Below are 24610 nucleotides of genomic sequence, written 5' to 3'. Positions count from 1 at the left end.
GAACAATGAATTGTATACTTACCTTTGATAAACCCATCAAAGGGACTTACAAAAATCACAATGCTGTAAACAAGACATTCTTTTATTGATAAATATATTATCTATTTTGTAAACAATTTTCATTATTCTATGTATAAATTATTTTTTTTCTCTTCTCTTCTGTGATCATTCTAGCATTTATCCTTTAATAAGGACAATCAATGCATGATCAACTGTATCACTGATGTAGAAATGTTAATATGTACATGACGACAAGCAAGCTGCTATTGTAATGGCTAAATATATCTGATGCTCTTCTAGTTAGATTGGAATTAGGAGGTAACTTAAATATGGCCCCGCATTTCCCTGAATTGAGCATTGGCTGATGAAGTTTACCACAAATCATTGGTAATCGATGCACTTCTTAACAAGAAATGTGTTATACACCACGTTTATATAAGCCTCCTTGCAGCAACCAAAAGGGCTGCTGCACGCACAAGCACAGTGACTTCATCATGCTTGAACGTGCACGCAATGACATCACATGAGATTCAATACTAGTGGCCATTTTAGAACGCCAAATCCACACAGATTTGGTGTTCTGGGATCCCACTGAATTACCTTATTCAGTCCAGCATTTTACAGGTAATTTAGCTTATCAATTTTGCTCTACATCTTTAATGCAACTATTTTTGCAAAATCTGTTTTGCTTTTCTTTTACCTTTATAACATACAATCATTATTTGATACACTTATCATTGCATACAGGGCTATCAAACACCACAACTATACATTTCCCAATCAAGCAAGTGATAACATGAGGGACATTAAAGGTGAGTAGACAATAATTAATCTAAAGTTGAGTTGAAGCAGCCATTCTAGCTTAATTTACTTTTAACAGCAGATTTAATAATTCTTCCTCATGATAACTTTTCTTTTTCTTTTAGATCAGAACTTTGAGATGCTTTGAACATAATTAGATATAAGATTATCAATTTCCCCCTCCTGATGAGCCACGTAAATAATGTGGTGAAACACATGTATCGAGGAATGGAATTCTTGAATTTTTTGGAGGTCTACAATACTTTGGTTAAACACTGAGGAAACCAATCATATGTTGAATATGTGAGGGAGAGGAATTGACCAATTTTGAAGCACTGTAATATTTGCTTGAATACCAGAGAAATTGAACACTATGGTTTAGCATTGAAGAACTGAAAATTATGATTGAGAAGAACTGAGAATTATGTTTCAATAACTATTTTGCTATGAACACTAATAGCTAATTTGAAAGAGAGGAATTGAATACTTTGGAGGAATATAATACTTTGGTTGAACACTGAGGAATTGTATCATATGGTGAATATCTGAGGAAGAGGAATTGGCAAAATTGAAGCACGGTACTATTTGAATATCAGAGAAAGTGAACACTGTGGTTCAACATTGAAGAACTGAACATTATGTCTGAATATCTATTTTGCTATGAACATGCTATAGCATATTTGAAACATCACAACACAATTCAAAACCAATTCGCTGAAGGATTAAACAGCACAAATGAAAACCTTAAAACAGTATCCTTGACCTTTTATTAATGCTTTTGAAAAATATGCCAAACACCCAATTTGCAAACCAACTTTCAACTTTGTACTAAGCACAGAAGCATTGCTCCACTTTTAGTTTAGTTTATATTGTTATTGGGCAAAACGAAGTAGATGATGATGTCATATAATGAAAGCAACAGTGCAACCTATAAAGAAGTCCTTGAGAGGAAGCATCAGGCAGCTAACAGTTCGGGAAAGATACCTGGCAAGGGAGTATACCAGTGGATCTATAATATCCCAGAGAAGGATTCCTGGCAGGGGACTATACCAGGCAATCCACTGAAGTTGTGAAAAGACTAACATTGTGGCAAGATACCTGGCAAGGGAGTATACCAGTGGATCTATAATATCCCAGAGAAGGATTCCTGGCAGGGGACTATACCAGGCAATCAACTGAAGTTGTGAAAAGACTAACATTGTGGCAAGATACCTGGCAGGGGAGTATACCAGGGGATCTAAGAAGACAACAAAGAGAGGTCATGGCAGTCAAATACACCAGGCATTTGAAACCATATAAAGAACCTTAACATTTGGGGCAGGCTACATGGCAGGGGAGTATGCTAGGGAATCTGAAAACCCCCCATGACATTTGAAACTGTATAAAGAATCCAAACATTTGGGGATGAGACCTGGTAGGGAGGTTTACCAGGGAATCCACCAGAATTGTAAAGAGAAGTGTAACAGTGCTATACAAATACCTGGCATGGAAGTATACCAGGAAATCTGGAAAGTGCATGAAATAAGTTCTGGTATCCAATACAAAGAAATTGTTGTTGAAGAGAAACACTTTTGCCTCAAGGGCATTGTGGATGTTCTAAAAAATACTGTGTGAAGAAGAATTTTCGGAATCCAGTGTAAAACCCTCAAGGAATTGTTGGATAAAGAGACACTCTTGTGATACAAATAATTTGTTGTTTAAAAGAGACACTTTTGCCTTCCTACGTAGAAATCCTGGGGAAGGGAACCATCCTCTGGATCCAAGGATTTCTTCATGGGAAGCACTTTTTGAATGTATCTTTATGTTTTGATTATAAACAGTTTTCACTAAACATAAGTCAGAGACATTTCCTTGCATCCTTAGTTGTTTGCTTGTAGAGTGAGAGTCAGCTTAGATTGTTTTGGACTCAAGAACGGTCTCTAAGTTACTAACCACTTGACACAGACTGATTCTTATTTATAGTTTCTTAGAAGGGAACTTCCTTCCTTAGGATAGGGCTAGAGAGGCATTTTTCCAACCCATTTCTGTTAAATAAAATGTTTGATAATTAGAATACTACAACTTTGCGTCTGCCTCTCATTTCTGATCCCTCACACCTGGCTCACCCCATATTGGATGTCGAGTGTACTGTATTGTGCAGTTTTCAGACTTTTGCTCTTGCTTCTCTTAAGGCTATTCTAGACTATCTAGCACATCTAATCACTGTAACTAGGACATTTGATTATATTGCCCTGATTCATATCACCTTTCACTAGCTACCAATTCATCCTCGAAGTGAGTTGAAACTATGCTGAATAACATGCAAAGCTCTCACACCCTGCAGCAGCCATTATATGACGCTGATGATCTACATATCTTGAGTCACCAGAAATGTGGCTGTGTTACAGTAGGAAATCACCTGGTTTAAGAATATTTCTTTTTCATTGTATACGTTTTCTGCTGCAGCCCCTCAGATCTGAAATGGCCTGCGAAATTGCCCTTTTAATTAGATGGGCTGTATTTGCTCTTCATTTTTTTAGACTACCTTTTTCTGCCTAGTCTTTTAAATGCCCTCCTCCCCACCCCATCGACACATCTCCTCCTTGTCCCCCATCTGCAACAACCTCTTCTTTTTTCTACCCTTTTTTTCCCTTTTTATTCCGCAACCGACTAACACATCTATTTGTTTTGCCAGTACTCTTTTTCTAAATGGTGGGTCAAAATGCTGAATTCACAATGGAAATTTCAAAGTGGTGACTATACTGGGTCACAGGTTTCAGACGTAATTGTTTCAAAATATGTTTGCACAGGATTGAGCCCTATTTTTCATGGCTATGCTTTGAGTTGAAGTCCCCTTCCTAGCACATGGGATGAGAGTGGGTTAGATATGGGGGCCGGATTTCGTCAGCCTCTAGGTGATGCTGGGCTTGCCGGCATCATGGACAGGATTGCCTGGCTTCCCCCATCGTCCTCTAGTCTGTGGGAAAGGGCTTGCCTCAGTCAGCGAGAAGATGCCTCTTTCCTTTCAAGGGGATGTAAAACCTTGCTCATGGAATCCAGCAACACACACCTGCTTTGTCCTATGCCATCCCAAAACATTGAGGACACGCAATGTTTGCACAACCTTGTGGTGTGTGCAAGATAAGGCTCTAACTGCAGACACCAAAACTGAGTCGAAGCAAGGAAAAATCAAGAGAGAGGCAGTTAATTTTGGGGTAAGGTGCGGGCAAGTAGCGGGGGGGCAGTTATGGCTCATGGGTGAGGTATTGGCAGGTAGATTGGTGGGATGGGAGATGGAATAGTGGGGCCTAGGGTTCAAGTGAGTATTAAGTGAGGGGTTAGGGACAGGCAAGTGTAGCAGTAAGGGTGAAAGGTTCAGGAGGAACCTCTGATAAGAGAGAACAGGGAGAGGTATGTAGTTATGCTCATTTAAAAAAGAGCATAAATCCTTAAATTGATATTAGGTCAAGCAATATTTTCTGGCAGCGATCAAGTTCAATTTTTCCAATTTAATATGCACTAGTCAGTCACTTCGAGGGGTGACCAGGAGAAGTTGATAAGCTTAGAGGTAAATCCATGGAGAACAGTTAAAAGTCGTAGAACCAATGGAACCAGATTCCAAGATAGAAGTGAGGGCACACTAAAACCACCTAAAAACTGAGTGACACAGGAAATTACGATGTGAGCCAAGAAGGGACCTTTAGATTGAGGATTATGAAACTCTGAGACTTTTTGTTGAATCCAGTGACAGCTTTCATTTTAGTATTATCATTTTAATTTGTTTTTATTTACTTTTGCTGCGTGTGTCCCCTTCTGTCGTTTTAGCTAATGTATGTTCAGTGCTGCATTGCCAGATGTGCCAGATGTGATCTTCAGCAAATATGATTAATAAAATAAAAGAAATCATCTCGCTTCTTCCCACATCTTGCCTTATCCTGAGCCTTACCTACGCCTAATCCTCTCTCCTCAATCCTCAATTCTCTCGCATAATCCTGAGCATTGCCAAATCGATCAATAGAGAGTGGGTAACATGACTAAGACTTACCCAACAACCAGAGGACTTTCAGGGAAGCTTTGCCCAGGTAGACTGTGAAGGCAAGTAGCTATTAGTGACACCTGTTTGCATTTTTGCCGCCTTGCCCTGCCCTGTTGCACACTCCATACCTTCAAGCACCCATCCATCCACCAAGTAAGGGACATTGACATAAAAGATCACACCAACTACTTTAATAGCTTTACAATCTGGGGGCTATCTGTGATACCTGCCCTGGCATTAAATGTTGTATGTGCACTATGCTACTTGTTCTTAGGTGAGATCATCTGTAAAATGTGCCCCTATGTAGGGGCAATGTGATATTTGCTCTTGGGCATGGTCAAATGTGAGGTTTGCTCCCGGTGGGATCATCTGGAGTGTCATCTTTTGGGATGGGAAATCTATGATGCCTGTTCTGGGGGCAGGGTTTATTGTGATATTTCCACTGTAATTTATGTGCCTAGAGGGGTCCAATGTGAGTTTTGCACCTGGGTGAAGGAACATGTGATATCTGCACTGTGATAGTAGCTACTGGATGGGGTTTTCTGTGGTGTCTTGTCCTGTGAGGGGTCATCCATGATGTTTGACCAGGAGCGGGCAGTTGGGGCATTGAGATATGTCCACTGTACCACTGTAATATCTGCGCCTAGAAGGTTTTTAGGGTGATATTTGTTCCTGTGTGGGTTCAAATGGGAAATTCCACTGTGGTAGTAACTCCTGGGTGGGCCTACTGTAATATGAAATGGTTGGGGGGGCACATTTATATTGACTCCTACAGGGGGTTCATTGCAGTGATTTCACTGGGGTATTTGCAGTGATACTTGGAATGTCTGCTGGCATCTCGGATGTCTGTACCCCTCACTAAACTGCTCAACATTCTGCTTTTCACAAAACAATACGCACATAGACAAAGCCACTCACACACAGCAGTTTAACACCAGCCAGCACCTTCTGGCCAAATACACACCAACACCATCAGAACTCTACATCTCTCCCACCTGCTTGTAAAACACAGTCCAGTCCACGAACCCTGACTCTATTGTTCTCCCTTCTGGGTGCACCAACTTCAAAGGCTCTTATCACAAATTACCTAGAAACATGCCAGCACACGGAGCTTGGTTATTTCTGATCTGCGCTCTGAAGCACACAATCAAATCAATCTTGAATCGCTCTCTTTATTTTCACTAACCAAACCCAATCTGCCTTTATTGCAGATCCCAAAGCACCAAAACACATGCAAATGCAAGCAGTGTGCAATATAAAACCACATATTGCAACAATATAAATGTGTTCGTTAAAGTCAGCCATTAAAAGCATCCTTTCTCTGTGCATCCCCAGGTATAATGATTTTAGGGAAATGAATGGCAGACAGAGGTTTAAAGAATGAGTAGGGATTTTGAAATCCAATTCAGGAGAACTTTTTTACAATGAATTCGAGAAAATGTTATTTATTCATAAGGAACATGTCAACAGCTGGTTAAGAAAGTTGTCATTAATCAAGATTTAGCGAACGTATGAGAGCAACAGTGTTCACAAAAATGTTTAGATGAACAATTGAACAACACACTTTTCTGAATAGAATATATACTACAAATAAAAAGCAAACATGGCAAATAGATCCTCTAAAGAACCTGCTTGAAATCTGGTGATGAAGGCCCAGATTCGAATGTGTTCTTTGTAAGACCATCTGTTCATAAATTGCTGTGTGGTATATTTTATGATAGCAGTACAATTTCTATTAGACATGACCCCAGAAAACAAAGTAATGAACTTTGATTCAACAAAAGTTGCGAGAAAATGTAATTCAGGTATACAAAATCACTTGTCTGCTGTGAAAGCAATTGTGATTGGTTACGCATGCTCAGAAAATAATCCTCCTAAATGCGAGAAAGTAAGGAAAGACACAGAAAAAGTTAAATAATTGCAACATATTTTTATAATGCAAGTCAAAGAGTCAGTAAAAGCAAACATTTGGCCTCTGTAGAGGAATTTGTTGATTGATGAGCAATAGTTGTGGGTGTCATAGGAGAAGCTGTAATGTTCAATTTGGCAGTGTACGCAGACAATGTACACTTGTGGATTGGCCTTATTTATTTATTTATTTATTATTTATTTATGATATTTATAGAGCGCACTACGGCCCAGAGGCATCAAGGCGCTAAGCAAGTGAAACTGGTAAGTCTGCCCTAAATCGGCTAAAACAGGTACGTTTTCCAAGCCTTCCGAAACTGATAATGATCTGCCATCTCCCGCAGCATCGGGGGCAAGGCATTCCAGAGAGTAGGTAGGGGACAGGACTGACAAAGAGCGAACACCTAAACGCACTTTGTGATAACGTAGTATTCTTAAAAGATTTTGTGAGGCCGAGCGTAAACACTTGGCAGGCAGATAACGAGTCAGCTTGTTCTGCAGATACTCTGTGCAGATGGCATGGGTTGCATAATGTGTGATACATAGAGTTTTGAACTTAATTCAAACTGATGATGTAAGGCGATGGGCCTCGAGTGCCAAACATTATGCAAAATTCTGCAGAACCTGCAGCTGCTGGATCTGAAAGGCCGGTTGACCAAGATAAAAGCCATTGCAACAATCCACTGATCCCATGATAAAAGTCTGAGCGCAGACCGAGAGCAAGTGGCGCAAATCTTATGACCCCCTTCTTAGAGAAACCTATAAATTATGTCCCTCTACCTATTTAGTGGATATCAAAACCGCCAAAGAATGTTACTTCTCCTCTAAGATTGTTGTGTCAGCCAAAAACATTGTTCTCTATCGTGAAATCATTGGCATCTTCAGATTCTCTCACTTCTAGGGTTAAACCAAATCACGAATTATGCGACAGTCTTTCTAATTTCTTTCTTACTAAAATTGACGTTATCCAGACTAACATCGCCAAATCACTAGCTACATCTGCTGATAATGTGAGGACGATCCTCAATGCTATTGTCACGATTCACTCCCTTCGCTCCCGTTCCCACCACTTGGGGGCATGTTTTGGGGTTTATTCCCTACTGGACTTTCCTTCCGAAGCTTATGCTACAGTGCTGTGATGAATTGGGAGCGCTAAATCCTTATTTTCCAAGCTACTTCCCTTCCTGATCCATTCCAGGTTTTTGGCAGCCAGCATGCTGCTTTATTCAAATGACTATGCTTTCCAGAATGCATGGCCCACAGCTTCATCTCCACCCTTGCAGCAAACAAAGAGTTGATGGTTGGAAGGTTTAGAATGAATCTTAAGCTCTGGCATTGCTCTGGGCAACCCTCCAGACCATCATTCTTCGCCTGCCAAGCCATTACAGAAGGGGAAAGACCATATGTAAATCAGTCTTGGCCCCACCCCAAAAAGGGTAGTACAGCCCGAACTGCTAGGTTACATCCCTTCTGCATGAGACCACAACCATCCCCAAACATGTTTCGGCCTAGTTGGGCCTCATCAGTGAGGAGTAGCTTGGGTCTCTAGGCCCAGCAGGCACGGGACCCACGTCTGGACATTCCCGTCCCACTCGGGGTGACATAGCAAAAACAAAGAGTTGATGGCTGAAAGGTTTAGAATTAATCTTAACCTCTGGCATTGCTCTGGGCAACCCTCCAGACCATCGTTCTTCGCCTGCCAAGCCATTACAGAAGGGGAAAGACCATATGCAAATCAGGCTTGGCCCCACCCCAAAAGGGTTAGTCTAGCCGAACTGCTAGGTCACATCCCTTCTGCACGAGACCACAAGCATCCCCAAACATGTTTCGGCCTAGTTGGGCCTCATCAGTGAGGAGTAGCTTGGGTCTCTAGGCCCAGCAGGCACGGGACCCACATCTGGGCATACCCGTCCCACTCGGGGTGACATAGCAAAAATAAAGAGTTGATGGCTGGAAGGTTTAGAATTAATCTTAACCTCAAGCATGTACTCATTAAGCAGCTTTAAAAGCCTCAGTTTGCTTCAGTCAAGTGCTGGTCATTGATGCAGTGTTCCTGTTTGTGATTGGGCCATTGTTCCTGGTTCTTAGCTTTGTGCCTAGTTCCAAGTTTCTATTCCTTGTTCCTTATCCCTGGATTTCGAATGTATGTGCTTAATTGATATCTGCTTCCTAGATTCCCTTTCTGTCTTCCTCTGTTTGCAGGCAGCATTTCTCAGTGCTTTCCCTTTTGGCGCAGCCCGGTTTGCCTGTGTTCTATATTTCTTTGACTTTGTCCTTTGCTGCTGTAAACCTTGATGCTTTAGTCTTCCTCTTTATAGATTTAGCTTCTTGCCTTTTTCCTTGGAAGGGTGGGGGAAGTTTGCCTTTGTAATTTCGTTTTCCCTGCTCCTGTTCCTTTACTTTCTCTTGGAATCCATTCCATGTTTTCCCTTGCACTTCTGCATTTATTTCCCATTGATTTTTAGGTGTGGTGTGCTGTTGTAGCTAGCTCCTGTGTGAATGTCTATGTTTTCCTCACTATTCTGTAATCTCTATTCCTACTTGCCCCTTGTCTTGAGTCTTATGTATTTAGTTATCTTCCCATTGCTGTTATAGCCTTTCTGGGTCCCTGTTTGATCAACAGGAATCGTGGGCTTGCTGACATGCAAGTGGTATTTCTCGTCCTCATGAGTACTGTTTTTAAGTTCCCTTATTCAATACCATCAAGAGTGTTAGCTCACAGATCCTGTTGTTGCTTGCCCTCTACGTGAGTTTAGTGCTGTCAATGCCTGTAACAGCAATTGTGGGTAAGGAGCTTGCTAACATTCCTTGCCGTCATAAGGAGCTTCTAAGTGTTTACCCCACATCCATTTTCATACATTGTATTGTTGTCACACTCTATTTGCACTCGAGGGTTTTAGTATACATGAGTCTTGGTTCCTGTGTGCATGTTGTTTGACTCAAAGCTATTCACTGTGTGATATGCACATTTCCCTTGCCATATTCACTGCCTTTGTCTTCACCTGACAGAATGACCAGCCAACTATTCCCATTGGATATGGCAAATTTAAGAAAAAAAGGCAGCAAAGCCTGTAACAAGTTTGTCCAGAAGGTTTCCCCTATATTTACCTGTGACAATCAAATTACTAGTCCTGACATAAATGAACTCCTTGTCACTAATGGGCATTTACGTGCTGAGTATTTTTCCCACAGGATGGCCCATCTTACATTGCCTAATCCTAGTTCTGTTTTTTATTCTGACCTAGATTCCATGTCAGCACAATCCTTAGCAGCAGAAAACAACACATTGTTAGACTTATTACACAAGAGTAACTCTGTTGTTGAACCCCATGAATCCAGTTGTGCTTCACCTCAGATTGAACAGTTTCATGATACAAACATAAAGAATGGAGGGGTTCCTTGCATAACTTATGTTTTCTACCCTCCGTCTATAGCATACTCTTCTGCACAAGTACATACGGAAGTCCTTAATTCCAAGATGTCGGATGTCAATAGTTTGCTTAAGGGAAACACAGACCAAGTTGGTAAGAGAAAGTATAAATCACAGAACCTGCAAGCAAGCAGTAAATGACAATGTACAATCGGTGCACATCCAGATTGCTAGTGCAGGATCCAGCCCTGATGCCACCATGCCTCCCACTGTGCCTACTGATAGTGATGTACAGTTAATGCAGGGCATGCTAAAAGCTAAGCTTGAGGAGTTAAGACAAAAATTCATTTCTTTACAAGAGTAGAATAAAACCTTACAGTCTTTACTGAATACACCTCAGACTTTATCCGTTGATGTTGATGAAGTGAATACTGTTCAGTCCCTGAGTGCAGAGACTTTAGTGAACCATGATTCTTTTCACTATGTAAGATCTATTGGGAATGAAAATCATTCTTCAAGCACAGCGCTTAATCAGGGTACAGGTTCTGACAATTGTCCTGCTGTTTGTCAGGGATTTCAGTTAGCTGAAGATTTACAAGCCACTCCTTTACCTAAAATTTCCAGTGTAGCACCTCGTCATAACCCTGAGCTTGCACACATGCAAGCTTCTGATTTCCAAACACAATCCACAATGCTGGCATACACAGAATCAGTCACTACAGTAGGCTTAGGCTCTTCTCTTGATCCAGCTGCTGAGACTGAAGTAGATGTTCAAGCTGATGTGGAGAACGATGCTACCTCTGTGTTCACTCTTCCTTCTGCCAATTTTGGTCACAACGAACAGTCAGAGACAGTACAGATTTCATGTTCTGATGGACCCGTTCAACAGTATACAGAACCAAAAACCCGGCAGGTGATTCCTGAACTGTTGATTGTTAATCTGCCACTTTCAGAAACTAAGACAGATGAACGGACAATTGACGAAATCCTGATTAACAGAGACTTTACTATGGTGATTCCTCTGGTTGATTTTGACTTCTACAAAGAAAGAGACTCTGCGTCATCCACTAACGAAAGGGACTTCAAGGGTACAGCTCGGTCTTTTGTTACTGGTGCCAAGGAGTCTACTGCCTTAAAGGTGTCTTCCATTCCTGAGCCACAAATTGGTCTGTCGACTTCTGAGACTTCAGTCTGTCCTCCTACAACCATTGCCTCTTCTATGATCTAGTCCACAGCTCTGCAGTCATCTTTGGCACACGTGTCTTCAATCAATGAACCACTGCCATGTCTGCCATTTACTCAAGAGCCTCCACCATGCACGTGGTAAATCCCAAAGACCTTGACATGTTTGTCTTCAGCTACCGGGATGGCTCCAGCTTGCATGCCTTCAGCCTCAAAATTTCCTCTGGCATGCCTGCCTTCAGCTACAGTGACTCATCCAGCAGATCATCCTTCAGCCATAGAGCCTCCGGTAGTCCATCCTAAGTGCATGTCTTCATTCCCAGTGCCTACCGCTTGTCTGCCTTCAGTTTATGAGACACCCTCGCTGCCAATATCAGAGGTATACCTATCTACAACATCAGATTCTGCTGCATTTTCTTCTGCTCCAGAGATTCCTCCTGAATCCCAACCACTTTCTGCTGATGAACGTCTAGCCTGCCCTTCTTATGCTTCAGGGGATCACCAGAATGCCTACCTTTTACACAAGACAATTCTCCCAACTGCTTGACTTTAGCATCAGAGCCTCCGGAATATGTAGCATCAGAGTCTGAGACTTTTGCCAGCATGCCTGCAATTTCCTCAACTCCCGCATGTCCGCTCTCGGCAGAAAGGCTAACAGAGCATCTACCATTGTCTAATGCATGTTGCACTAGCCTGCCTTCCTCCTCAAGGACTTATACGTGTCCGCTCCTAGTGACTGAGTTTCCTGGGCCTTCCAACTCTGCTTCAGATCCTGCAAGTCCATCATGCCTTTCTTCGACCCATGAGTATCTTCCTCACCAGAAGCCTGCGTATGACTCTTCTAGACAGCAACCTGATTCTATGCATTCCAGTCCATCTGCCTTTGCCCACAGGCCACCATTTCCATCAGTGTCGCCTCCAAAGAAAAAGTACTCCTATCATGGAAAGAAGATGCCTCGTGCGGGTGGCGGGCACCAGAAGACGGCCGTGGGAGGGGGAATACTCTCACAATTCGCTCCCGTTCCCACCACTTGGGGGCATAATTTGGGGTTTATTCCCTACTGGACTTTCCTTGTGAACCTTATGCTACAGTGCTGTGATGAATTGGGAGAGCTAAATCCTTATTTTCCAAGCCACTTCCCTTCCGGATCCATTCCATGTTTTTGGCAGCCAGGATACTGCTTTAATCAAATGACTATGCTTCCCAGAATGCCTGGCCCACAGCTTCATCTCCACCCTTGCAGGACAAGGCTGGGTGGAGGATAGGCAACACCTGTGGATGCAGGTGCAGCAAGCAGCACACCTGAGGCGTGTGCTCGTTAAGCAGCTTTAAAAGCCTCAGTTTGCTTCAGTCCAGTATTGGTCATAGATGCAGTGTTCGTGTTTGTGATTGGTCCCTTGTTCCTGGTTCTTAGCTTTGTGCCTAGTTCCAAATTTCTGTTCCTTGTTCCTTATCCCTGGATTTCGAATTTATGTGCTTAATTGATTTCTGCTTCCTAGATTCCCTTTCTGTCTTCCTCTGTTTGCAGGCAGCATTTCTCAGTCCTTTCCCTTTTGTCGCAGCCCGGTTTGCCTGCGTTCTATATTTTTTTGGCTTTGTCCTTTGCTGCTGTAAACCTTGATGCTTTAGTCTTCCTCTTTATAGATTTAGCTTCTTGCCTTTTTCCTTGGAAGGGTGGGGGAAGTTTGCCTTTGTAATTTCGTTTTCCCTGCTCCTGTTCCTTTACTTTCTCTTGGCATCCATTCCATGTTTTCTCTTGCACTTCTGCATTTATTTCCCATTGATTAATAGGTGTGGTGTGCTGTTGTAGCTAGCTCCTGTGTGAATGCCTATGTTTTCCTCACTATTCTGTAATCACTATTCCTACTTGCCCCTTGTCTTGAGTGTTATGTATTTAGTTAGCCTCCCATTGCTGTTATAGCCTTTCTGGGTCCCTGTTTGATCAACAGGGTTCATGGGCTTGCTGATATTCAAGTGGTATTTCTCCTCCTCGGGAGTACTGTTTTTAGGTTCCCTTATTCAATACCATCAAGAGTGTTAGCTCACAGATCCTGTCTTTGCTTGCCCTCTACGTGGGCTTAGCGCTGTCAGTACCTGTAACAGCAATTGTGGTTAAGTAGCTTGCTGACTTTCCTTGCAGTCATAAGGAGCTTCTAAGTGCTTACCCCACATCCCTTTTCATACATTGTATTGTTGTCACACTCTATTTGCACTCCTGGGTTTTAGTATACATGAGTCTTGGTTCCTGTGTGCATGTTGTTTGACTCAAAGCTATTCACTGTGTGATTGTGTGCACATTTCCCTTGCCATATTCACTGCCTTTGTCCTCACCTGACAGATATACCATCAGAAAACATTGTTAAATGGTCCACCTTTCCATCTTTTATAGAAGAAGTACTAGCAGCTATCCAAAAAATTAAATCCCCCTTTCCGTCTGATGCTATTCCAGTGGAGATTATGAAAGAAATTGCACCAGACTTTCTAGAAGCTTTAAAAACTGCTGTAAATGACTCATGTCAATCAGGCACTGTTCCATCCGATTTGAAATCTGCTAAGGTTGTCCCGCTTCTGAAGAAGCCCTCACTCGACCCAACTGTCTTAGCTAACTTCCACCCTATTTCTTTGCTTCCCTTTTTGTCTAAATTACTTGAACTGCTGGTTGCACCCCTACTTTCTTCTTTTCTTGAATCCGCTACTGTTTTCAACCCTGCACAGGTTGGTTTTAGACCCGGCAGAGGCACCGAGAGTGTGTTAGTATCCGTCCAGGATGACATGTCCAGGCTGGTGGATTCAGTTGTGGGGGCGGCCCTGATTCCTCTAGATTGTCGACCACCCCATCCTGCTATCTCGCCTTGCCCAGATAGGCATATCTCAGCAGGTACTAGCCTGGTTCACCTCATTCCTGGTGGATCATACACAGACTCTCTCTATGCCACCTTTCTTTTCCACCCCCTGTCACCTCACTTGCAGTGTCCCACAGGGCTCGTCTTTGTCTCCGATCCTATTCAATATCTACATTTGGGCCTTGGTTTGTCTCATCCGCTCCCATGGCCTCAACTGCTACTCCTATGCCGACGACACCCAGATTTGGATCCGACTAGACAATGATCGAGCTGAGGTGTCGTCGTGCCTTCGGAGCTTATTGCTGGCAGTTGGTGAGTGGATGGACCACAATTGGCTCAAATTGAATGGAGACAAGACAGAGGTCCTGGTAGTTGGGTGTCCCCCTGATCCCTCACTCTGGGTTTCCGATTTCTGGCCCTCCACTCTTGGTCCTCTCCCTATCCCGGTTGGCAAGGTGAAAAATCTGGGGGTCATCCTCTCTGCCTCCCTGTCTCCCCATGAAACCCGAACCTCTACGCCCACCAGTGGTTGCGGCTTTGGTTCTATCTCGCCTAGACTACTGCAACTCGCTGTATTTGGCCCAGCCGACTGGCCTTATACAGCGGTTGCAGGGTGTACAAAACTTAGCATCCCGGTTGGCAACTTGCACCCCGTACGGAGCCCATATTACCCCGGTATTACGCTCCCTACACTGGCTGCCAGTCAGCCAGCATATCAGATTTAAGGGCCTGTGCATAGTTTACCGTGCTCTTCACTCTCAAGGCGCCACATTTCTTCAATCTAAATTCTCTCGATATCAACCTGGGCGTCCTCTTCATTCTTCTACTGCAGATCTTTTTACAGTATCCAGGTTCCGGCATACAAGGATAGGTGGCCGTGCCATTTCCATAGTTGCGGCCAACCTATGGAATGGTCTACCACTCCCGATTAGGAAGCTATTGAATCACCTGGCATTTAGGAAAGCGCTCAAAACTACGCTCATCTAGGCATGTACCTTCTTACCTTGACATCTGGTTTTGACATGGTCTCCCTCTCTAGCGCCATGATGCCTTCGGGCGACCGTGCGCTTAAGAAATTAACTTAACATAACAGAAGACGTGACCACCTTCGCTCTAGAGTTAGGAGGCAGAAAAGGAAGAATCTTCCTTAGAGTTTTGAGCTTGGCAAAACCGGCGCTGCAAATAGCTGTAATATGTTCCTCTCTTGAGCCTGAAGGCAGGAGTTTAACCCCCAAACTCTTAACTGAGCTACTAGGAGCGGGGCATGGCCCTAGAGCATCTGGCCAGAACTCTGCACTGCAGTTGGTAGTGATGCTGGGGGCCCGATCACCAAACCCTCGTTTTTCTCCCCATTGAGTTTTAGCCTTTTTCTCTATAGGTTTTCATAGATGTTCACTTTGATATTTGCTTTGCCTTGGCCAGTCTATATGGCTTTGCCCTTTATAAGGCTGACCTGCTCGTAGAATATTTCTCTTCTATGTATTTTCATATGATCCGATTTATTCTGTATGCTGCTTTCAATCCTATTACTTAACATCATCTGCAATTGTTTGGAGCCGGCTAGGTTAACACCATGTGATCGAAAACTGCTTGAGACTAACAACTTTTCCAAAATGAGCTGAATGGGAAATGAGGACCTACAAACTTCCCACCCACACAAATCTTGAAATTACAGAAATCGGGCAAAACATGTAAGCTAAACAAATTGGTGGTTGAGGGGGAGGATGGATTTTACACACAGGGTTGATGCTCCATCCATTTTAAAGTCGCTTTTCCATATTTATCTCTATGAAGGTTTTCTGCATGATGTTCGAATAACCAATGGAAACCTGAAGATAACCATAACAGTTACTGTATATGAAAGCCATCGGTTCGTGTAGTACCTCCTAATGTATTCCAATGTAAGAGTTTTATGGATTTCTTTGGTGTTTTCTCTGCTATTCGACTGTTTTTCTCCCATGCACTTCCTAGCAGATATTCATGGCCTCATTACGAGTTGGGCGGTATTCTGGCAGTAAATCCGCCATAATACTGCCCAACTGAATTACTGTTACTGCCACTTTATCCAGCGAAATTATCCCCATTTTATTTAGAGTCCGTTCGACTCTATGGGACTTTTTCAGCAGAATTTGCTGGCAGAATTTTTTGCTGCAGTAATTCTGCCAATTTTGCAGACATTGGGAGGATTAACTCCAGCATAATGCTGAAGGTAAATCTCCCACTCCAGGGCCATACTCGTAGTATGGTGGTGTGGGAAAAGTGGCAGTAATTCCGTTACTGCCAATTTTGTCCTGCACCGCCATACTTGTAATGAGCCCTCTGAGTTCCCAGATCTAATTGTTTTGTTTTTATTTATTTATTTAATTTATTTGCATTTTTAAAGCGCTCACACAACCCGGGGGCATCGAGGCGCTGTTACAGAATGTTTTTGTTTTGTTGTTGTCTTATTTATAACGCACTTAAATACCCAGAGGTTTCTAAGCACGCACCTGGGGATCGAACCTTTGTTGCTTCATGTTGTCTTGCTTCCAAGGCGTGCACGTTCCCACTGAGCTATCCTCCCGGGATATATGATGCTGAAGTCCATAAAGGTGCTGAAAAGGAAATATTTGAGACAAAAACAGCCATACCTGCACTATGAAGACAATGACAAAATCTATGGCATTTCCATATAGCTCTCTCAAAGTTATTGTTTCTGTTTGAAGTTCTTTCAGGAATTGCTTCACTAAGCCCTTTTTAATGAGGAAAAGGCTAAAGCCTAAACATAAAACGATGAAGGCAATTTAGTTATTGCTTTATGAATTATTGTAAAAGTTCTTGTGAGGAGTCAGAAATGAGAGTCGGACACAAGTTTGGCATGTTTTTGGTAAAAGACTTATTAAAAATAAAAGGGTTGGGAAAAGGTCTCTCTGACCCTGTCCTAAGAGGAATTTCCCTACCTAAACAAAAACCTAGGCTCCGTCCGTGTCAGGATGTCAAACACAAAACTGTCCTGTGTCCAATGTTCTATTCTGACCCTCACACTACAAACCTAACTCTAAGGTGAAAAAGGGAAGTGTCTTTAACCTTGAGTGGTTTGGAAAAGTGTTAATAAAGGCAGGATAAACAACTTAAACAAAGGTTTCTTCAAGGATAAAGTTCTTGATTGCAGATGATAGCTCCCTTCCCCTGGATTCTTCTTAACCCTTTGAGGCTTCACATACCGTAGTTCTTTAGGGCTCTCTTGGCCAAGTACAACACTTGTACAACAACTCTTTGGCTTCACTATGTTGGCTTCTTTCTAGAACAATTATTTGGGCCTCTCTTGGCCAAGTGCAACGCATGCACACAATACTGTTTGACTTCTTACAATCCTTTTCAATTGCCTGGTATACTCCCCTGCCAGGACTTCTGTTTTACACACTTGAAATTGCCTGGTGTACTTTCCTGCCAAGACTTCTGATTCACACACTTGAAATTGCCTTGTGTACTCTCCTGCCAGGACTTTGGATTTACACACTTGAGGTTGCCTGGTGTACTCTCCTGCCAGGATTTCTGATTCACTCCACACATTTGTAACTGCCTGGTATACTCCCCTGCCAGGACTTCTGTTCATTTGGGGTTTTCCCCGCTCCCAATGTTGTCTGAATATAGTGTTCAATAATGTATCTTCCTAATATATTATCTTCTTTCTGCTTTCTTCGTATTGGCACTGTGTACATTTACACATTAGAAAAGGGTTTATTTGTGACTTAAAGTCCCTTCTTTTAAATTGCCCATTTCTTTTCTCTCTCTCAGGTAAGTAACTCTCAATTGTTTGCACCCTGGGTGTTTGGCGATATTGCTCGGTGTCCCTGTTGCTTTTAGGAGGACTTACCCATGTCTGTAGGTGTTGGAATCTTCTCTTATGGTCGGCCGGGGAAGGAGTACCATCTGCTTCCCTCTCGCATCCTTCTTTCCTTCATTCACCAGTCCTACACGGCTTCCTCGTGACATGTCTGCTTTCCTCTTGGCTCTGGTAAGTGAAATGCTTTTTCTGCTGTATCTGCGAATGCCCAGGAGTTCTTCACTGGCTCCTGCCAGTCCTGCAGCTTCCCACCTTTCAGCAGTTCCTTCTTCCTCCGGTGGTGAGCCGCCTGACTCCACCACGGTGGGCGTTGCTTCTTGGCTCCCTGCTCATTGTGGAGAGGTGCAGCCCTCTCTCGCCAGTTGCCACAGCAGCGGCCCTTTGCTCTTCCTTTGCAGCCCAAGGTTATTGCTCGATGTACATTGAACAACTCTCTCTTGCTCCCAGCTGTTGCACTTTTAAATCTCCCAGTCACTGGTTTGAACAGAGAACCACTAGAGCACTCATTGTGCTTGTGTCTTTCCTTGTTCTGCACTGCTCAATTCCTCTTCCCCGTCCCAGTATGGTCCCTATGGAGAAGCTGATGTTGGATCTTATTGGGGTTAATCATTACTGCTACCTGCCTCTTCTTTGCTCAAGCCATGGATATATTGTTCCCTATGTCCCGTGGGGGAATATTGGAGGTGGAATTTGCAAAGGGTTGAGGGAGAAAATTACAATAGGACATCAGGGCCTGTGGAAGGGAAGAAAGTCCTCAAAAGGAAAAGGGGGTATGCGTCTTCCTCCAACAATGCTGTGTCCTCTTTCTGGGGATCACCTCCCCCAATGTGATCCTCCCTCATATAGCTGCCCCCAAGGTTTGGATCAGAAAGTGTCTGTCTCACCCATGCCACATGGGGGAAGGTTACCTCAGAGAAAGGAGATGTTAAATTGTTGTATTCATCACACTCTCCTTCACTTCGACCTCTGAACATTCATCTCCTCTCCAAAAATTGGCCATTCTAAGTCTTGCAAGTGGAAATATGATGCCTGACCATTAAATGTGCAATATTGGTTAGGTTTTCAAAATAACCAACAGATGTTTAAAAATTCTCAATTGAAATCCATTATTTGAAAATGTGTCTCAAACATGTTAATTTTAAATTGCCTGATTTTACTATTCGGTGTATCAAACATCCTGCATTTCTTTGTAAAGCCACTGAGATGCCTACATTTCATTAATCCTTAGAAGCTGTAATATATTTTTACATGGAGATTAGCCCTGTTATATATTTAGAGCAATAAACGTAGTGTCTATGTTTTCAATATCACAGAATACTGGATTGTTATTTCCTCTAGAATAACAGTGACCCCAAAGCATTTTTCTTTGTGTTTCTGATATCAGAAGTATTGAAAGGAACATGAATATAATAGGAGTCTCGTATTGGGAAGTAGGAGCCAGCTCAGACTTGGTGCTCGTTTGAATGTCTCTTTAGGATTTCATTACAGTATCACAGATGTCACTCACATGCTTATTTCTTTTTCTGCAACTTTCCAACCAGAATCAGATAAAAAGAAGATAACAAAACATGAAAGGGGACCTACAGCAGGGGAACAGACAGGTACGTCAAACTGTACATTCGCTGTATGGCTACATCTTCTAGATGTGAGGACATGAGAGGAGGTTTAGGGCCTGATTCACAGAGCGTTTCCAATGAGATTTCATCATTATAAAACACTTGTGTGAACCTGGCCCTTAGTGTCAATCGCAGAATATTTGTTCAATTGACATGCTTTCGGATATCAGGCAGCTTGTATTTCCTCTGAAATAGTGGTCAGAAGTATGGGATTATGATTTTGAATAGAAATTGATCAATGTGTTGTGGGGCTGATAGATACATTTTCTTTTTATGCGATGATTCAGTTTCTCTCTAGCTCCCAAGCGCACACAGTTTGAATAAAAAATAAAAATAACCTAGTACAGACATTAAATTATAAATCCTCACTCTAACCTCTAGCAGTATACACACGTGCAATACTTCTTATGTTTTTATATGTAAATATGTTTAAAGAAACCAAACACATTACAGTTTCATATGTATACTTTAGTAATCCTAATGCATCTGTACACATTTAATAATTCATCAACTTCATAAAAAAAACGTTCATGTCATTACTGTAGATTCATTAATACTACCTAAATTACATACACAATATTGTTCGCATTCATTTTACTTACATTTGCACCAACATACTCTTTAACAATTTCATATGCAGCCAATCTAAGACCTGACATTCAAGGAAAATATGTGCGCTTCACTATGAATCACCTTTAAAAATGTACACAAATGAGTAAGTGACGAGAGGTCTCTAGTTTCTGTTTACATAGCCTACATAGCGTTTCATTACGAGGAATACCCCACCACCTGCCTAGATGTTCAAAAGTAGGGAGGTTATCAAATGCTTTACTTGTGAATTAGAAAATGTCAGTAGGTAAGTGCAAGATTTCTTAAAGGTGAAACTATGACCTGAATAGAGAGAGTACATTTCTTTTCTTGCCAACCTTGTCTGCCACATATCTTTACAGCAGTTTTATTTTCTAGTACAGCCATACCCCTAGGATTGTCCATTAACTCTCCAAGTGTCATACCAATTGCAAATACATGGCTTCTAACAGTATCCCGAAGGTCGACATTAAAATCATTGGGCTTAGACTTGTTTAACTCAGCTGCAAGTGACATTAGATACCCCTGCTCAGAGGGCAACATAGAACACCATAATTTACACCTGGCAATCAACCATGTCGATCTTATAGATTGTACCACTAATTCTAGTCTGAGGGCCTCCAACGTACTGACTGGGGCACTTTCTGAATGTACCTCAGAATTTTACCTTCCACCGTTTCGAGTCAGGCACTCATATATACAGATTTAAAAAATGCTCCATATAGTATCCCGGGAACAATAGATGTGCTGTACACTGTAATCATACCTTCAACATTAGATCCTCCATTTCTACATATCAATTTCTTTAAAATCAACCACTTGCTCATGATTTTAGGCATATAAAAATCCTTGAGGAGCTTGTTATTTTGATACAGTCTGATAGGAAAACCCAGGTATAGATAATCACTCACGACTTCCGTTGGGATGGTATTGAGTCTCCGGACAAAACCGGTATCCTATGTTTTGCTCCTGCTTAAATGCAGAATTTTCTTTCATCAATGTTAAATACTAAATCTTTCTGCTTAGCATATGAACTAAGAGCGGCAATCGAGTGCTGTAAATCGATCTGTTTGTGGTCCATTAAAATGGTATTGTCCGCAATATGATAGGTTCCATCTAAAAAGGGGGGAACATTTCTTACCTTATTAATCGCCTGCACCATATCAGATGTATACAGGTTATATAATATAGGAGTAAGCACACATACCTGTTTTAGTCCCACATTCGTCTCAATGCACTGTGTCAAATGCCCCTCCCTGTTGGTGTGAATTCTGACCGTAGTATCAGTGTATAGAGACATAATGAGATATAATAAATGCGGATCGATATTCCATTTACTCAATTTGGCCCATAACAGAAATCTGTTCACTGTATCGAAGGCCCTCGCCAAATCGATAAAGCATATATATAGATGCTTATTCTTCGTCTGTACAGCCTTCGATACTATACTTAATTATGCGCTGATGTTACGCGCCGTCGAAGGTTTTTGAAAGCCTATTTGATAAATATGCAAAAGTTGATTCTTCTCTGCCCAATCATTAACGATGTGAAAATCTTAGAACTACTGTCTAACATGGCTAAAAGCCGATAGTTAGACGTATTACTCCTACAACCCTTCTTAAATACACCAATAAAAATAGAAGTTTGCTAGCTGGGGGAGAATAATGCTAGCTTACTAAATATTTTTTTTTCTTCTCATGGTCTGCCAATCCCAAATGATTTATGGTGGCCACTCTAGAGGTTCTAAATTCACGTTTCCTTTTTCTGAATAGCCCCATCAAACTGAGCACTTTTTGTGCCCACATAGGAAAAATCCCTCCTGAACATATGGAGATGTTACCCCAACAAATTCATCAGGGCTTGGAAGTTCCACGTGTTACTCTTTAGCCAATTTAGTGTGGATGAACCATGTTAAAAGAAACTTGATAATTTACCTACATTCGAGTCTGACCAGATAATACAATTGTTTTGTTTGTTGATAGAACGCTCAGTGCCTAAGTAAGTGTGGATGATGGCCCTGACCATAAAAGTGTTGCATTTGAGGATCACATGGTCACTCAATGCATTATGTTCAATTTTCATAGCGGACAACGATTCCAAAACAATCGATCCATCAGCACATAATCTAAACAAGAATGAGAGACATCATTTGACCATGTATCCTGTATACGTTCGCCATTAAGTTCTTTAGTATTCTTCTTCTTTAGTATTTAAACATGCCAAGTCACGCGTTTGAATTAGACCACCCTCTTTAGTACACGTGGGAGAAAAAGTTCCCTGATTTTTAGTTTCCCTCATAGCAGAATCATACATTCCCTTAATAAGAGGGTGACTCTGTAACATAGGCGTATTGAAGTCCCCCGTAATAATCAGGAGGTCTTTCGGACACACCTCCTCCCCGCAAAATATTATTTCTTTTTTCCCCCCATCGTTGAAACTCCTAAAAGAAAACGTAATGAGTGCCTCCACTCTCTCCACAGTGTGGTGCTAGACAGAAACTAAGCTGCTCATATGCAAGCTAAAACCATACCCAAAATCTCTCATTATCTACAGTACCAAACAGAGTATCGGCTTTGAAAAAAGCAGAAAAGCTAGTGACATTGTAACTGCATGGCTCACAGCCCGTTAACAAATAACCATAACATTTAGATGAATTAACAGCATTTATTTGTATGTTTTCACCAAAAGTATGCCTTTATATTAATGGGCAGTGAGTTTGTAAAATAAAATGAAAATAACATTGGTCGGCTGAGTGGGGGGACCACTTTGACATCTGGAGGGAATACTGTTGGGAAGGGGGCAGCCCCGTCCCACCCCCCTAGACACTTTAGGCGAGATGCATTCGAGGCACTGCCATGGGCTAGGGGGAGGAGGGACAGTGAGAGGTACACCCTCCCGTCTAACAGGACCCCATTTTAATATAACCAAATATAGTCTAACTACATAATATAGTCCAAGGCGCGAGCAGCATTGCTTTTTTTGCATAGATATTAGTAATCATAGGTAGACGGGAAGGCCTGCGCAGTAAATGTGGCATTGTATGCACTAGGCCCAAATTCACAAGACCACAGAAATCCCCAGCCATGCCCGAGATCCCATGAGGACAGCTCACATCCCTAATCTCCATGTCTATTCATTCTTCTAACAGTGTTGTAAAGATGTGTTTTTTTTACCCAAGAGGAATGTGCCCTGCAAGGCCGCAATCGGAGACCGGCGCCTGGTGTGCATGTTATCTCACACTGGCCAAAGCATGAGCTGGGCCCATTCCCGGGCGAGTTATAGCCCATATAACGAACTAAATCTTAAGATACGCGAATTCCATGGCACCAGGTACCATTTGGCCACCAACCTCAAATTAACAAGTCCTGAAATGTTCAAAGAGGATGGACAGGGCATATCATTGAAGCGACAATTGTGTAATTTGTATTGCGATGTGCTTGTAGGGATAAATTATAGTTCAAAACGAGGCTGGAGACCTTTGTGCCACATGGCATGGAGGGGATTGAGTGAAATGGATGTGTGAAGGTTAGAGTGCCCCATAACCTCCTTTGTGTCTGTTTTAAGGCCTACCAAGTGCACAGAATGAGTGATGAAATATTCGTATGGTAGGAGTATAATTAATTTGTTTGACCTTTGATGTGAGAAGAAGATGAGCCCTGCAGCATCCAAGTGATGGAAGACGGACGGACTGGGCTGGGACCAATAGACTGACACTCTTTATGGGTAAAGGTGGAATGTGTATAGGGTGCATCCAATCATCGGTGTGGGTTTTTACTGTATGTTGCGTCATTATGATGCTGTGTATCTTGAAAAGCTTTTGCTTGTACCCCTTTTCGGCAGAACATTCTTGGCAGCAGAGGTCTTTGCTGTTGCAATCTTCTGAGTGTAGGATTAAAACTTGTTATCCTTGCAAGAACTACTTAGTTTAGTTTTGTTTATTATTTGTAGAGCGCAAAGGTATCTGGGCGCTTGAGCATAGATAATTTGTTACAAGTACATACAAATAGAAGATGACAAATGGCTTATTGACCAGGTTACAAATTGATCAACTTGCCCACATAGGAATAAATACAGAGAGGCTACAACGGCTGAGGAGCAACACTCAGTTGGCTGTAGAGCACAGTACTATCAGTCAGAACAGTTACAAAATGGGGAACAGGTATACACAGTATTTAGGCATGAGCTAGTCTATAGGGCAAGGAATACTGGTCTCACTAAGGCCATATAAATAACAGTAGTAATCTCAATGCAACAATCGGGGATGGCTGATGAAGATAGGTAGTAGATTCGTTAGTAGCGGATGCGATGGAGGTTCAGTTAATGTTGCTGGGCAAAAAGCCAAGCTTTCGCTTTAGATCTAAAAGTCCAAAAAGAAGGTTCGGCTCTGATGGCTGTGGGGAGGGAGTTCCAGCACTTGGGGCTTTATTCCCTAGCGTGTTGCATTCTCTCTGGTGTGAGCG

At 42.2% G+C, this 24610-nt stretch overlaps 1 protein-coding gene across 5 annotated transcripts in view; it reads left to right on the top strand.

The window, feature by feature from the left end:
- Positions 1 to 24610, top strand: part of LOC138513915 (protein FAM118A-like) — a 487378-nt gene that overhangs the window by 407201 nt on the left and 55567 nt on the right. For 3 of the 5 annotated variants that reach the window (XM_069629063.1, XM_069629060.1, XM_069629059.1), the window contains one exon: positions 19488 to 19547. In XM_069629063.1, the coding sequence (XP_069485164.1) occupies positions 19488 to 19547 (60 nt within the window). Of the gene's footprint in view, positions 1 to 6941; positions 6989 to 19487; positions 19548 to 24610 lie in introns of all 5 variants that reach the window. The other 2 variants (XM_069629062.1, XM_069629061.1) reach the window with 1 other exon arrangement.

The sequence above is a fragment of the Ambystoma mexicanum genome, chromosome 12 (assembly GCF_040938575.1).
Source record: "Ambystoma mexicanum isolate Mex_15411 chromosome 12, UKY_AmexF1_1, whole genome shotgun sequence".
Classification (NCBI taxonomy): Eukaryota; Metazoa; Chordata; class Amphibia; order Caudata; family Ambystomatidae; genus Ambystoma; species Ambystoma mexicanum.
This window is presented reverse-complemented; position numbering and strand designations above follow the sequence as displayed.